This window comes from Lathamus discolor, chromosome 20, assembly GCF_037157495.1.
Source record: "Lathamus discolor isolate bLatDis1 chromosome 20, bLatDis1.hap1, whole genome shotgun sequence".
Classification (NCBI taxonomy): domain Eukaryota; kingdom Metazoa; phylum Chordata; class Aves; order Psittaciformes; family Psittacidae; genus Lathamus; species Lathamus discolor.
The window spans coordinates 3,880,777-3,894,867 of NC_088903.1; the positions used below are offsets into that span (position 1 = coordinate 3,880,777).

At 41.2% G+C, this 14,091-nt stretch overlaps 1 protein-coding gene across 1 annotated transcript; it reads right to left on the minus strand.

Annotated features, from left to right (window-relative positions):
• Nucleotides 1-1,417: 1,417 nt before the first annotated feature.
• On the minus strand, nt 1,418-5,126 carry LOC136023913 (keratin, type I cytoskeletal 20-like). Its single transcript, XM_065698917.1, has 8 exons — nt 4,704-5,126; nt 3,874-3,956; nt 3,570-3,726; nt 3,140-3,301; nt 2,932-3,057; nt 2,556-2,776; nt 2,143-2,183; nt 1,418-1,667 (listed from the first exon to the last, which is right to left on the minus strand). Exons 1-8 carry the CDS (start codon nt 5,124-5,126, stop codon nt 1,570-1,572), a joined length of 1,311 nt encoding a protein of 436 aa, XP_065554989.1. The 3' UTR covers nt 1,418-1,569.
• Nucleotides 5,127-14,091: the final 8,965 nt, after the last annotated feature.

Below are 14,091 nucleotides of genomic sequence, written 5' to 3' on the forward strand. Positions count from 1 at the left end.
GCTCTTCTGGGTGGAAGGTTTAGTCATGGAAACCCTTCAGAACCCATATACCTTTCCTTTGAAGTTATTTCAGTAAACAGAGAATTGCTTTTTCATTGTCCTGGCTTAATTATATCAGTGCATTTGTTAACTGAACTGTTTTCATTTCAGTTCATCCCCATCCAGAGCATGGGTGCTTTTTTGGACAGAAATGCATTATGAGTAGTTGATCAAAGATTTAAGTAAAGCATTTATGTAGAAGTAAATTGATAGCCTGGTATCAGTGACTCATGAGAGTGAAAGCAAAGCATTATTTCCTTTGGCAGGTGTTTCTGTACAGTAAATAACACACTGGGCAGGTGAGATTTCAAAGGAAAGAGGTTTTTGTGTTTATGCTGTCAAGAGGAAAGTGTGGAGTCCTTGGAGTGAGGATCTGGGTGAGGCATCAGGAACCTGCCCGCAGGGGATAGGGGACATGCAGGTGTGGTGGGAAGGTTGAACTGAGTTGGTGAACCGAGGTCCTTTCACTGCTGAACTGGAAGACAAAATACAGTCTTATTGGTAAAATACCTGTGCTTGCTGTGGGCCCTGGGGATATGAACATTCACAGAGAGTGAAAAACAATAAATAGGCTTCTTCAATTTCTTTATTCATTTTAATGTATTAAGAAATGTAAATTGACACTTTGTGGCTATTTCAAAATCAGTTTTTACTGAAGTGAAGCTGCATTACATTTGAATGGTAGTTCAAGTACAGAAAAAGTGCACTGAATCAACATCTGAATGCATTTTTTAAAAACAAATCTACATGTGCTGGTACATGAGAAAAAACCAGATTGCTAAACTTTGGGTTGCAATTAAACTAGCATCTTAGTGTGTCATCTCTATCTGGTAAATTCCTTTTGTTTTGAGGGGGTGTCCATCAAGGTTTCAGAAATCGCAGCTCTCTTCTAAAAACTTCTCGTTTATCAATGTGTTGAAAGTGTGAGAAAACTCAAGGCACCGGTTGATGAAGTGAACTGTGTGAAAACACAAGGGAAAAGTTCTCCTCGTGCTTAGAGACGAACCTGTGACAGTCTCCAGTTTGCTGAGCACAACAGCAGATCCTGTCCCATGTCTTCATCTCATGACTGTCACCAGATTCGGTGCTTTGAAACTCCAACAGTGAGTGATGTGTTGGTATTTTTGTGAAGTCCATTTAGATGACTTGAAAAGCTCTGGTAAACCCCTGCTAGAAGGCATTTGACTTTCTAGTTTTTACTGAGCAGATTTTTAAATGTAACTAAAAACCTAATACCTCAGTTTTCCTCTTTCTTAGAAACAGCTACACATTAAGAACATGCTGATTTGTTTTTATCGATGTATTTAGTCACTATGTAAGTAAACCCAAAATCTTGTACTTTGTAACTTACTGATTTTTATTAACACTCACACACACAAAAAAAAAAAGAAATTGAGATTTGATAGTTTGGCTTTTCAACCCTTCTGGTTTTTAGGGAGAATTACATTGGATTCTTTATAAAGGTCTGTCTTTTAGTTTTGCCATCAGCTCCACCAAGTTCCAAGGCCATCTCCTTTCTGCTGGTGCCATTTACATTTTCTCTTCAATCTCCTTGACCTGAGAGGAGACCACCTTGCCATCAACCACCTCTTCAACAATTGTCTTGATCTTCTTAATTTTACTTGATTCTGGTAAGGAATTTGAATAGAGAATTAATGCAATGCAATTTCCATTGACAGAATAACATCGCTGTAGTAATCCCAGCAATGAGAAAATAGATAAAGGCATCTTTTCAGTGCACAGCTACAGTGAAGTCGCCTTTTGAGGTACATACAACATGAATGCTCTTCCTCTGAGCACCCTCTGTGTAACCCAAAATACTATAGTGGACACTGTGTTGAGTATCTCTCTATCCCTCCTGATAGTTTTGCTTCTGTTTAGCACAGAGCTGTAGGCCTAAAACCTAGGAGCTGCCTTACCCTGGAATGGATATGTTTGCTGTTAACCTGGATTTCTGTAATCCCTGTAGTTTATCAGTTCATGATAAAGGATTCCACTGGTTGACTGTTTGCTCTGAAACTGTCTTGTATTATATCAGGCTACTTAGTTCCATAACATTTCAACAAGCAGCCATTAAAAGATAAGGAAGTTGGTGTAACATACCTTTCTCAGCCTCTGCTGTAGATACATCCACTTGGAAATGTCTGTTCAAATAATAAATTAAAGAATATAAATAGATGGCACCTAACATACTGCAGAAACCTCCTTGTGCACATCCTGTGTGTTTGATTAGGACAGGTAATGTCCTTTCATCAAGACAATTCAACCAGGTGTTTAAATGAGTTTTCTCTGTTAAACTTGCTCAGTTTAAGTATAAACTATAGGTGAACTTAATGTGCAGGCTTGTTTCTGCAGTGCTGTGACTTCAGCTCATGCAGATACGGCCAGAACAGCTGAACAGGCAGAATCCTAGCAGGATTCACACTTCCACTGTCCAGGACTGCAGACAGTGTTTGCAATGTTCTTTGCTGTCACATGAACCTAAAGCGATAAGCAAAGTGCGAGTGTTTCCTCACCCGATGTCCTCTCCTTCCAGCAGCCGGCGGTACGTGGCAATCTCCATTTCCAAGTGAGTCTTGATGTCCAGCAATACACTATACTCGCTATTCTGCCCCTCCATGTCAGCTCGGAGCTGCCTCAGTTGGGCCTCTAAGTTGGCAACTGTTTCTTGTATTTGGGCTAGCTGATAACTGTAACGTGCTTCAGTTTCAGCCAGAGTGTCTTCTAAAGCCTTTTTCTACAGCCCAGGAAGAGAACAGAGATGTGTTATTCAAGAGGATACATTTTTGTGTTAAAATAACATTTGGATTGAAAAGCCTCTTGGTTTCTATATTTACCCATGTAGCAGTCTACTAAACACAGTACTTATTTCAAGTAAACTCTGTCATTTACCATGTTAAGCTGGGACTGTAATTCCAGCTCCAGCCCCTGGAAGATCTGTCTCCGGTCGGTGACCTCTCTCCTCTGGGCTTGCAGCTGTTCAAAGTTGATTGCTACTTCCTGGTTCAGTTCTTCTGTCTGAAATGCAAAACCAGAGGGACTGCAAACCACACCTAGACATGGCTGGGGCTCTTGCTGATGTTTAGGTAATTGACCTTACCTGCTTTTCAAACCTTTCTTTGGCTTCTTGACAGTTCTTTTCTGCCATTTCTTCATACTGCTTTCTCATATTTTCCATCACAGTTGCAAGATCTATGCCTGGAGCAGCGTCCACCTCTACGTTAACTGAGCCCCCCACTTGTTTGCGCAGTCTGTCAACATCCTGCAGCAAGGAGGGTTGTATTAGCATCAGCCACAGGGAACTTTCTATCCAAATTTTGGAAGCTGATTATAATAGAGGCATAGGTCAATTCACAGAGGTACTATTTGAATAAGTGCCTACATTTTGATGTGCTAATCTGAAGCTGAATCTCACTGTAAGTGTAATATTCTTTCAGATTAACTGGGAAGATTTTCCTGTTCCTAGTGAGTCTGACCTTATTTATGCACTTAAAACAGGTGTCTCCCTGACAGTGTTCAGCTGCTCTCACCTCCTCATGGTTCTTCTTAAGGAAAATCAGTTCTTCATTCGTCCTTTCAGTCTGGGACTCCAAGTCAGTTATTGTCAAAATCAAGTCATCACGGACTCGTAGCAGTCCGTTAATGTCACTCTCAACGCTTTGCCTGAGCAGGAGTTCATTCTCATACCTGTAAAATAGGGCTTGTTTTGTCAGCATGAAAATGCAGCTGTTGGTGTAAATGAATCAGTAGCTACTGCACCCTTCACTGTAAGTTTTTTCTTTTTCATGAATAAGAGAAGCAGGAAAGAATTTATGAAATGATCATGGAACTTACTTCAGTCTAAAATCATCAGCAGCCAGTTTGGCATTGTCAATCTCCAGAACAAGCCTTGCATTTTCCAATTGTGCGGCACCAATCTGAAAAAGGGTGGTTGAAAAGTGATGAATCTTTGCACATAAATACACACTTGATCCGTTTCTGTAAATAAATACTGTGTTTGAGCTTCATCTGGCTTAACTTTAGCTGTCTGTTAATCTTCTAGGTTGAAGCTGAGTTCCCTCTGAAGTACATAGAAGGAATTAGGGTTCTCTAAAACACAAATTATCCTGTCATAAATAGGTATATAAAATGGTTGGGATGAACTGGTTTTTGGAAGGGATCTGCCTTCAAAGGATAGGAAAAGGAGCTGGTGAAAGGTGCAAGGGGAAGATTTAAGGAAATTCATTGGAAACAGTCTGACAAAGTCTGATTCATTGGAATCACAGTCTGACTTCCGTGGGGTATTTTATTGTTTATAGCAGGAATTCACTATTTCAAGTAGTGAGCTCTCCTTTTTTCTGAGCCTTTGGCATTCTTTTCTAAAAAAACCCACTTTGGAATTGACATATGCTAAACTATATTTAAATACGTAAATCCCATAAGGCAAATAGAATTAGTTCATTTCAATTCAAAGATTTTTCCTGTATGAGACTGCTCACATCTGCAGGCATGTATCTGATATTATAGATTATGTAAAATCTGACACTAATTTGTATTTGAGCAAAGTAAAGCATTTGTTTTTCGTAGTTGAGAGAGTTGCAATTTGGGAATGTACATTCTCTACAGTAGGTTATTATTTATCTCTCTAATAACTACAATTCATGGATGGCTGTGTGATATCTTACCTTATTCTGGAGCTCTTCAATGGTTTTGAAGTATGAGCTATAGTCATGCCTTATGTCTGTGGTGTTCTTCTCATACCACTCCTTGATCTGCTTTTCAATCTGGGAGTTTGCCCTTTCTAGCGAATGCACCTTTTCCAGGTACGAAGCCAAACGGTCATTTAGGTTTTGCATTGTTGATTTCTCATTGCCAGTGAGCAGCACATCATTGTCACTAATATTCAGCTGGAAGTTGCCCCCGAAGCCTTGCGCATAGCTGTTGCTGCTGGATATGCGGGTGCCGTAGCCGCCAGCCCCGCCATAGACACTGGGTGCCTGAATCCTTTGGATGGTTGTTTGCCAGGAGGTCAACCCACTGATGCTGGGTGCTGGTGGGTGAAAGCGGCTGCTTGTACCCCACTGGGAGCTTCTGGTAGAGAACGCCATTGGGGTTCTTTGTCTTCTAAACTGGAACAGCTCAGTCCACACAGAGAGCAGCTGCAGTGAAGAGCAGTGTGTGCTCTGTAAACCTTTATACTGTGTTTCAAAGAGGAAGCACAATAGTTATAAACCCCACCTCTGTTGACACACAATGCAGCCGGTGTCAGCACAAGCAGCACACAGTATATTGCCCCCATGCTCCATATGAAGTGGGGGTTTTTAGCTGTTCTCTGTGTTTGAGAAGAGCTCCCCAGGTAGTTTGGCTTGCTTTGTTATCATTTGTAATAACAGATAAAGCACAAATAAACTGTTGAATCAATTATAACAGTGTACCTGCAGCCATACCCTCTATAGTCCTTTCGAACAAACAAGCTGATTCTTACACCCGTCTGCAGTGTATGAAATTAAAATGAGAGTTGACTATATGTGACAAGAGACTTAAAATATTTATATGTGCAATTAAGAATATATTTCTGTTGAGTAAGAAACAGTTTGGGCCTCAGGATAGCCTAGGACAGTGTATAAATTACTAGAATGGAGGCATCTGTACCTACCACTTTAATTCATTTTCTAGCAGGCACAAACCACTATTCAAACTGTAATTGGAAGGTGAATACTGTAGTTAGCTTGCATTGAATATGCATTCATTTAGTATCAGAAAACTGTTACCAGATGAACTCTGGCTTTCAATACAGTTGAAATTAAGCAGAAAGATTATTGCTTTGTCTATAGATAAAGTAATAGGAACAGGAGTATTTAAAATCTTCACTGCCCACTTTAGTTCACATATGGGCCACTGGGGGCCACAGAGCAATAGAAGGCATTGAGATCAAGCTTCCAGCATAATGACCTTCCAGCCCTCCTGGAAGCCCAAATTAGAGCAGAACAAGTTTCCATTGCACTGCCAGTACTCTAGTGCATTATTAATGTTAGTTAGAACAATGAACATGTATTGCTTGTACTGGTGAGCACAGCTGCTACTCAACCTTGGGGCAAGGAAATTGGTGAGATACTAAGCTTTGGGGGCATTAAACTGTATACTGGAAGCATCCTCAGGTTTCTGAGGATATTAAGGCAAAGAGTGAAGCTGTTGTACTTGGTTCTTCTGAGAACAGGCATCTGCCAGGCCATAGTGATTAGCATTCAGGGCAGGACTTTACTGCAGGAGGATGCTGTGGATTGTCTGTGGACCTTGAACTTCTTTGGGTGTAACTGATAATGAGAAACATTTATGACAGTTGAAACCAAAGTACACTAGTCATATCATCTGGCCTGTCACTATAGAAACTCAATCTTTAGTTCATTAAAAATACTCAGAATGAGTAAGAATTGATTGTGTTAGTAGGGCAGAGTTTACACCTCTAGAGCTTCAAGAGGAATACAGCAAGAGATCTTGCTACAGTTGCATCTCTTGGCTCTGTATTTCACTGCCTACATCTCTGGCAGTGTTTCATGATAAAGTAAACATGCTTCTTTTTAATATTTAGTAAAATTACATTCCATGTTACCTGGATGGTATTTTTCCTAAGAATACCACTTGAAAATTCCATTTATTTTTTTATTTTTTATTGAGCAAATAGCAAAGGTTATCAACTTTCATGTTTGCCTAGAATGCAAACAGGTCAAGATTGGCTTTTGCGTGTGGGTCAAATTCCTAATCTGTGTATTCACAACTATCCCAGCTCTGTATGGAGAAGCAGCTGTGTAGTTTGAATAGCAAAAGCCATCTGGGTGTGTTAGTACCTTAGTGCAGATGCTTGAAATATACAGAAGCTGGATACTATTTAGAAATGTAAGAATAGCATAAAAGTACATTTTAAATTGACAGAGAAGTAAAATTCACTGATACTTAAGCATTCCTTAAACTTTCTTCTAACTTCACCAATACAGTGATCTGAATTGAAATGGAATCAGGATTAGGGCAGGCGTTTGCCTTGTGTTCTGGATCTGGTACTTTAGGTCAAGCTGAACCTTCAATAATTATTTTCCTTCCAGAATTCTTTTGACTATTAAGCAAAAGTGCTCCAGGCGAATGCAACTGGAAACACGGATCAGTCGTGTTGTGCAGACACCCAGGTTATTGGGCTGAATTTTCTTAGCGTTCTCCAAATTGTTAAGTGACAATTTCTCTGGACTTAGCATTTTGTGGATGCATCTGTTCTAAAAAGTAAGCCAGAATATTTGTAAGAATATTATGAAGACCAGGATAGGCATCATTCACACCGCAGGTGGGCTTTGCTTCTGGTTTCTTTTTTTATTTCAACAGTTTTTTTCATGGAATATTGTGATGGGTTGTATAAATCACTGGTGACTGTAGGAGTGCACACCAGTACCTGGGAGCAAGGCAAGACCCAGATAGGCTGAGGGCAAGTGGCTCCTCACAGCTCCATCCTTGGGAGCAGCTACCAGCTCCATTGGAGGATGGACTATGCCCAGGTATTATCTGCAAGAATAATGGCTGTCTTCCTGTTACTGTTTTTAAATGATATTGGTTGTAACAGTAAGTTATTCAAATCGATGTTGAGCAATTTAAAACTGTCTGATGTCTGCAGTTTTGATCAGTGCTGAAGAAGGGCTGTTAACCCTTTGCTGGTGCTTTAGTTCAGCAGTGCAGTTTCCAACTCACAACTGGGTTGTGAATGCTCTGCAGAGGACAATCCCTGATCATGTGTAACACTTCCTGTCAGTGACGTGCTTGGCGAATGCTTTGTGTGTACTGATAATAAAACATTCATGGCAACAGTAATCAATTGAAATATCACCTGTGAGACATAAGTTTAATGTGTCTTGGAGAGCAGCAAAAATAAGTCTTGCAGGGTTATGATAATACGTGCATGCCATTTAGTATTACTCACCTTCACTAACCAGTCATGGGCAACCAGACTTGAGAGCTCAAGATAAAAAGACACACCTGGCTTTGGTTCTGCATTTGGGCTGCCTTTAGGTGAAACATCGCTTTTCTTTTGGCTGACTGAAGGAAAAAGATCTCTGACAATACAGGCCTGAAAGACTTCCACTGTACAGTGTCCAGTCAAGGAAGAGGAATTACTTGTTCAGTATTCCAGCCGTATTTCAGTATTTAATACTTCTGTGTCTGAGAAATTCCCTTCCTCTTCTTAACTTACTTGTGAGAAGTTGCTTCCTGATCTGTGCCAGACAAGTGGTTTACAGTCAAGGGAGCAGTTGTAAGATGAGCTTTTAGGGGAAAATCTGAGTGAATTTTTCATGTAGATAGGATTTAAAATTACTATTTTTTGAAATGAGTGAAAAAATAAGTACTTAGGACAATCCTCCATCCTGAAAACAAACTTAAAATCAAATAGCGTGATACTTGAAGATGCGTTCCAGATCTTGGAGTGGTGCACAAGGCATGGGTTGGTTACATCCTTCCCCAGCCACAAGCTGAAAATAAAGTGAGGAGCTGCCTTTCCTGTCCCGGCTGCTCTCCTCCAGCAGGATCGCATTTCAGTGCCAACAACAACAGCTCCAGGCCATACAAATGAACCTTCTCTTTTTCTCCCCTAAAAGGATCATTAGTATCAGCTCTAATACAATCTAACAGACTGCCAGGCAGATCTTTTCCCCTTGTAAAAGTTACGTGCAGCTGAGGGCTCAGTGGAATGAGAAGGCCAGCAAGCTGCAGAATATTCCAGCTTCCTGCTTTTCTCAGTTCTGCAATGTTGGAATAGTTCCGTATGCGTGAGAAAATATTACTTATTTATCTGGTTCAGTAAGCAAATAGGATTTTCATGGCCTTGTGCAAATATATGCACACACTGATAGCACAGCAGAGGAGACAGTCACACACACTCACACGCTGTCCTGCCTATATTCACCTTTGTGTCCATTTTCTTTTTGCTAGCTTTTATAAAACCCAAACCTTGTGTGTTAGGGACCTGACTTGGGTCATGTCGGAACCCGCGAATCAGGAGAAACTCCTTTCGTTTTCAAGGGTATATTTGCAGAGTAAAATTGTCAGGAGTTTTTGCCCGGGCAGAAATACTGTCCCAGGTTCAGGATCTGTGTATCAGGTATCCAAACAACAACAGGGCAAGAACGAAAACAGGCTGAAAATCCATCTCCGTACTGCCCTGGAGAAGGCTGTGCGCTTTTGGGAATGGCCATTACAGAAATACTTGAGCAGATTTCCGGTTAGACACGGTCTTAGGAGCCTCGTAGGGGGCACAGGTACCACCAACAGGAGAGGATCCGCCGCAGCGCCTGCCCCGGGGCCGGGGCCTGGTGTGCATCCGCCCGGTTGTCACTAGGGGCCACCACACGCCTTCAGAAAGAGCTCCGCGTTCGCATCTGCGTGGTGCTTGCTGCGGCTGGAGGCTCCGTGCTGGAACCTGAGCGCGGTTAATGAAATTCACAGATTACATAACAGAATTTCACATATTACCCACTTTTCTGCGCCTCTATCCAGAAGAAAAATATTTTGCATAACTCTTGTGGCCAAATGTTTGAAGTAATATTTCTCTTCCCAGCCACGAGCTGTAATTACGGGAGTTCAGCCTTGTGTATGGCAGTGAGCTTGTAAGCGGTGGCAACAAGTACTATACAGCTGTCTAAATCTTGAAAGCTGAATTTCTAAGGACGTGTATGTGCATTATTCCTTTGAATTATGCCCTTTCCTTTGTGACTAATGCTTGAGTATCTTAATTTTTAGTGAGCAGTAAACTCTAGACATGAAAGAAAAGGTTTCTTTGGGTTTGTTTTTACGTCTTTTTTTTTTTTTTTCCTGCATAGCAGCAATGTTATTTCCAGTGGAACGTGTAAACTCACAGAATGTCTTGGTAGCTGAATTGCTTCCAGTGTGTTTGTTTTATGCATTTCGTGCTTTAATGTCTTGTGTGCGTGCTGCAGGGCTGCCGGGCTGAGTCGGCGCAGGGACTTTGTCTCTAAGAGCAGCAGACTATGAGTGTCTGCTCCAGAGAAGCACTGTAGAGTTGTCAGCTCCTGCAGCTGGTTTGTTCCTCCTTCTTTTCCCTGCCTGCTCCAAATAATTATTCCTCTCAATTCAAGTACGTGTTTCTCAAATGATATTCCTCGTTTTCATTGCTTTCTATAGGGCCTAATAGCAGCCTATCGAATGTCCTTTTGACTTGTCCTTAGGATGTTGGGAAGCAAAAAACAATTACCCCTGAAGTCTAGATAGTTATTGAAAGTGCCTTCGCCACAGCTGATGTTATGATTTTATGCCTTTAAGCTTCTGATGCATATTCAAACTTTCAAAAGGCAAATTAATATGTCCAGAAGGAGCAGCCATGCACCTGCTTCACCATTAGGTCATGTCTAGTGCTATGAGCTGTTGTCACAGGGGCAGCAGACTGTAAGATGTTGATGCTTCTGTTTAATACAATATTTGGGCAAACTATTTTTTATGCCAGCCCCGGGATGTGTGGCTTAAGAGGCTCATTTCACTGTGGTCCTACAGTTAAAAGTACCTCAAGAATCCACATTGAAAAGGAATGAAAAAATGGACTGAGGAAGGAATTCTGAGGAAGCAATGCATCCTGAAAATTCACGTCATTTCACAGAGCCAGAAGTACGAGTACAGTCAATAGTTAAGATGCTTTTGGCGTATAATTCTGGACATGAGGCGGATGGGGGGGTGTAGGCCTCTCAAGCCTTATTCTTCCCTTGCTTCCCTGTTTATAGATCCTTCCCTTTTCTAAATGATTCATCCACAGGACCAGGCATCTCCCAGCAAAACTGTAGAAACCTTTATAGGTCAGGGTGTGGACATTGTGAAATGTTTTACCGGCTCTTCTACCTATTCTCTCTCCTTCAATAATAGCATGTGAACAGTGGTTTTAGCAGTGCTGTAAATGCTGGATTCTCTTTTCTTCTTTCTGAAACGACTTCATTAACTCTGCACCTGGATTAACAAGGCAGCAGAAAGCAGAAATTTTGCATTCTACAGAAATGTCTTGTTCATAAATAAGAAAGAAACCTGCCAATGTGTGGCCACATCACCAGAAGGAATGTGTGATTAATAGCACAAACCACTGTGGCATTACCTCATTGCAGACTTCTTCCAGGGGATCAACAATTCACTTACCAAAGCTGCGTATTGTAATATACCTTAATAAGTTTTACCATTTCTACAAGTGAAATGAGCTCTGACTCATACATGTCCTGGAGTGCAGTCAAGTCTGTTATAAATCACCTTGGAGGATTATTTAGTGCAGGACTTCCTTAAATGGCAGGTGAAACTACAAGCAGTGATTTGTGAATGCGGATGGTTTCAGCCTCCTTTTATAGACTGTGAGCTCCTGTGGCTTGTTAGTTTGCAGGAGTATTGTTACATCATTCCTTTAGACTTAGAAAGGACATTCTCTTCTCTTGATATTTTTTTGTTATCCTATTCCATTTATGGGAAATGGTATACATTCACCTTAAGAGGGTTATTTTGCGTGATACTCCAGAATTTTAGAACTGCAGTTTCTTTGGGCCTGGGTCAGTCACTGCCTTGATGTTGATGCAGCACTTCTGTGTATATTTAGTACTGAAGTAGAATAAATCCCAGCTATTGGAGTTTAATCAGTTTTAATACAAAGAATTAATAAAACTATTTTTCAAGCAATACAGAATCACACTCCTTAAGGTTTCCTTTCCTTCAAGACACTGATCTGAGACTAAGAGAAGGGAGCATGTACGCCATCTCTTTTTTAAAGTCCCACAAACAGTACAGCATCACCAAAGGCACCCAGGCCCAGTGCTCTGTATGGACTGATGAGTAGGGCTATTGGCACATGCACATTGAAGAACATCATCAGTGTGCAGCGTCTTGCCCAGCAGTACATGCTGGAAATGAATCCATCAAGTTCTCTCTTCTGTGCCATCAGGTACAGAAAGTGTTGCAGTAACTGGGGAATGGCTCTTGGGGAAGTTATATTATCTAATAGCTGGGTAAGTAGAAGCTGTGAAGTGATGAAGTCTCATTTAGTCTCTATCAGTGACTTTCTCTGCAGCCTTGAGCAACTTGTGTCATCTCTTTTCCAGTTTCTCAAGCAATAAAATGGGAATGATAATATTACCCCCCTTCATTATCTCCCTAACTTCATCTCTCGGCATGTTATGAGAATAGAATGGTACCAGTGCATGCAAGTGGTAAATATAAGTATCATTAGTTATTATGTAGGGTGCAGACATACCCTAATACATTTAGAAAAGCATAGCTTATCTGCCAGAACACAAGTTCCGAAATAGTGAATAACCAGTAGATACAGGGCAGCATGTGGCTGGGGACATGGTATCATAAACTGGAACAGAAAGGAAATCGGCAGTTCTACAGAGTATTCTAAAGCCACGAAAAATCCTCCAGACATAACCCACTTTTGCCACAGAATACTGCTTTTATTTAGAAACCAGAATGTAGTGTAAGTAGTGCTTGTATGTCTAAGGACTGCCTGGTTTACTTCATGTGTTAGATCTATGGCCCTGTACTGGTGCTTGTTAAACAGAGCAAACGGTGAGGTCGGTGTGAGCTGTGCTGGTCTGACCATTACAGAATGCATCGACTCAGGGGTGAGAGAAGGTTAAAGCCATCAGGGAAGTGGTGTGGAAGGGGAATTCTGCTACAGTGCCATTGGGAGTGTAGCCAGGCCTAACACTGGAGTGTGCAGCATCTCCACCACTGTGTGAGGGGACACTAGGGCGTGAGTAAAGGCAATGCATTGCTCAGGAATGTTAACTGTGTGTTCTATAAAGCATGTCCATTTTTTGTTTTTCCTTCTTTCTTGTAGTTTACCACAAGCAGAACCTAGCACAAAGCAGAGATACTTCTCTTTGATTTGGAAATAATAATAATTACTTGTATCACAGCAATGGTGTTATGCTCTGTAAATGTGATAAAGGAATAAGGCTTTAAATAACAGAGAAAACTGTTCAAGAAAACCTGGGCATATTCTGTCCAGATGCTGCGAACACCAGGTCTGGCTTGTTGAATCTGGTAAGCCATAAGGAAGGACATTGTTAATTAGCCAAGAGTTACTAATCCTGTACTACAAGTTTTACCCAATTTAAAGAAACCATTAGGTAATCCATTCAATGCTTTTGGGATCTCTTTGTGCAACAAGGGTGGAGAGTTGGAGGGGGGGGGGGGGCAAAGGGGAATCCTGAGCTGGTCCTAACATGCCAGTAGGAAAGCATTGTATCACAGAGATGGACTTTGTTTGTAATAAATCTGCATTTTCTTTGAAATTTTCACTTTCTTTTGTGAGCCTTGTTTCAAAGGAAAGCTGGGAGCCAGAATCCTGCCTGAGAGTGCCTTAGGAGTGGGTATGAAAGAGCACAATGACAGTTTTGCTCATGAATATGAGACTGCCCTGAACACACTGGTTTATATGCAGACATTGACTTTGGAATGCAAATCTGTACAGACATTCACTGTGCTCCGTTTTGTCTCTCTTGGTTCTGCTTTACAGTCTTCCTCTAAGAGGCCTAATAATAGTCCTCTTTTTCTTGCTCAGTTTTTGGCTTTGTGTATCACTGGGAGTTCTGTCGCTATGAGGGTCTCCTGCTGGGCAGTGCTTGGGCTGATGGGAGAAAGGTGGAGAAGCTTGAACTTGGCTTAAGCATTTGGACCTCTTCCTTGCTCTTCACGCTGCATACAGCAGTCTGTCCTGACCACCGAGCCCATCATCAAACCCAGGGAACGTTAATGTGAAAGCAAATAACTGAAATGGCTTTTTGAATTAAATGTGTCAGTGAGGAAAAATGAGAGTATCTGGAAAAGTGTTTGTGATCTCTAAAGGAAGGGGTGTAAAGGCAGTTGCAGAAAATTTCTCTAAAGCTGAAGAACAAAGAAATGTTTCTGAGGTGACTGCTGCAGTAAAGTGAGTGTACTTTACAATGATGCTACTAATAATGCTGTTTTAAATGGTGACATTGAAATGTTGTGTATAGGGAAGTCTAATAGTTTTGCTTATGCAAATGTCACGTATGCCTTTTGTCACTTCTTGTC

Excerpts from the sequence above, each read along its gene's own strand:
- LOC136023913 (XM_065698917.1), bottom strand. The coding sequence starts at position 5,126 with ATGGCGTTCTCTACCAGAAGCTCCCAGTGGGGTACAAGCAGCCGCTTT. Across the intron at positions 3,058-3,139 it reads AAGAAAGGTTTGAAAAGCAG|ACAGAAGAACTGAACCAGGA; the intron begins GTAAGGTCAATT and ends TTTGCATTTCAG. Across the intron at positions 2,777-2,931 it reads TACAGTCCCAGCTTAACATG|AAAAAGGCTTTAGAAGACAC; the intron begins GTAAATGACAGA and ends CCTGGGCTGTAG.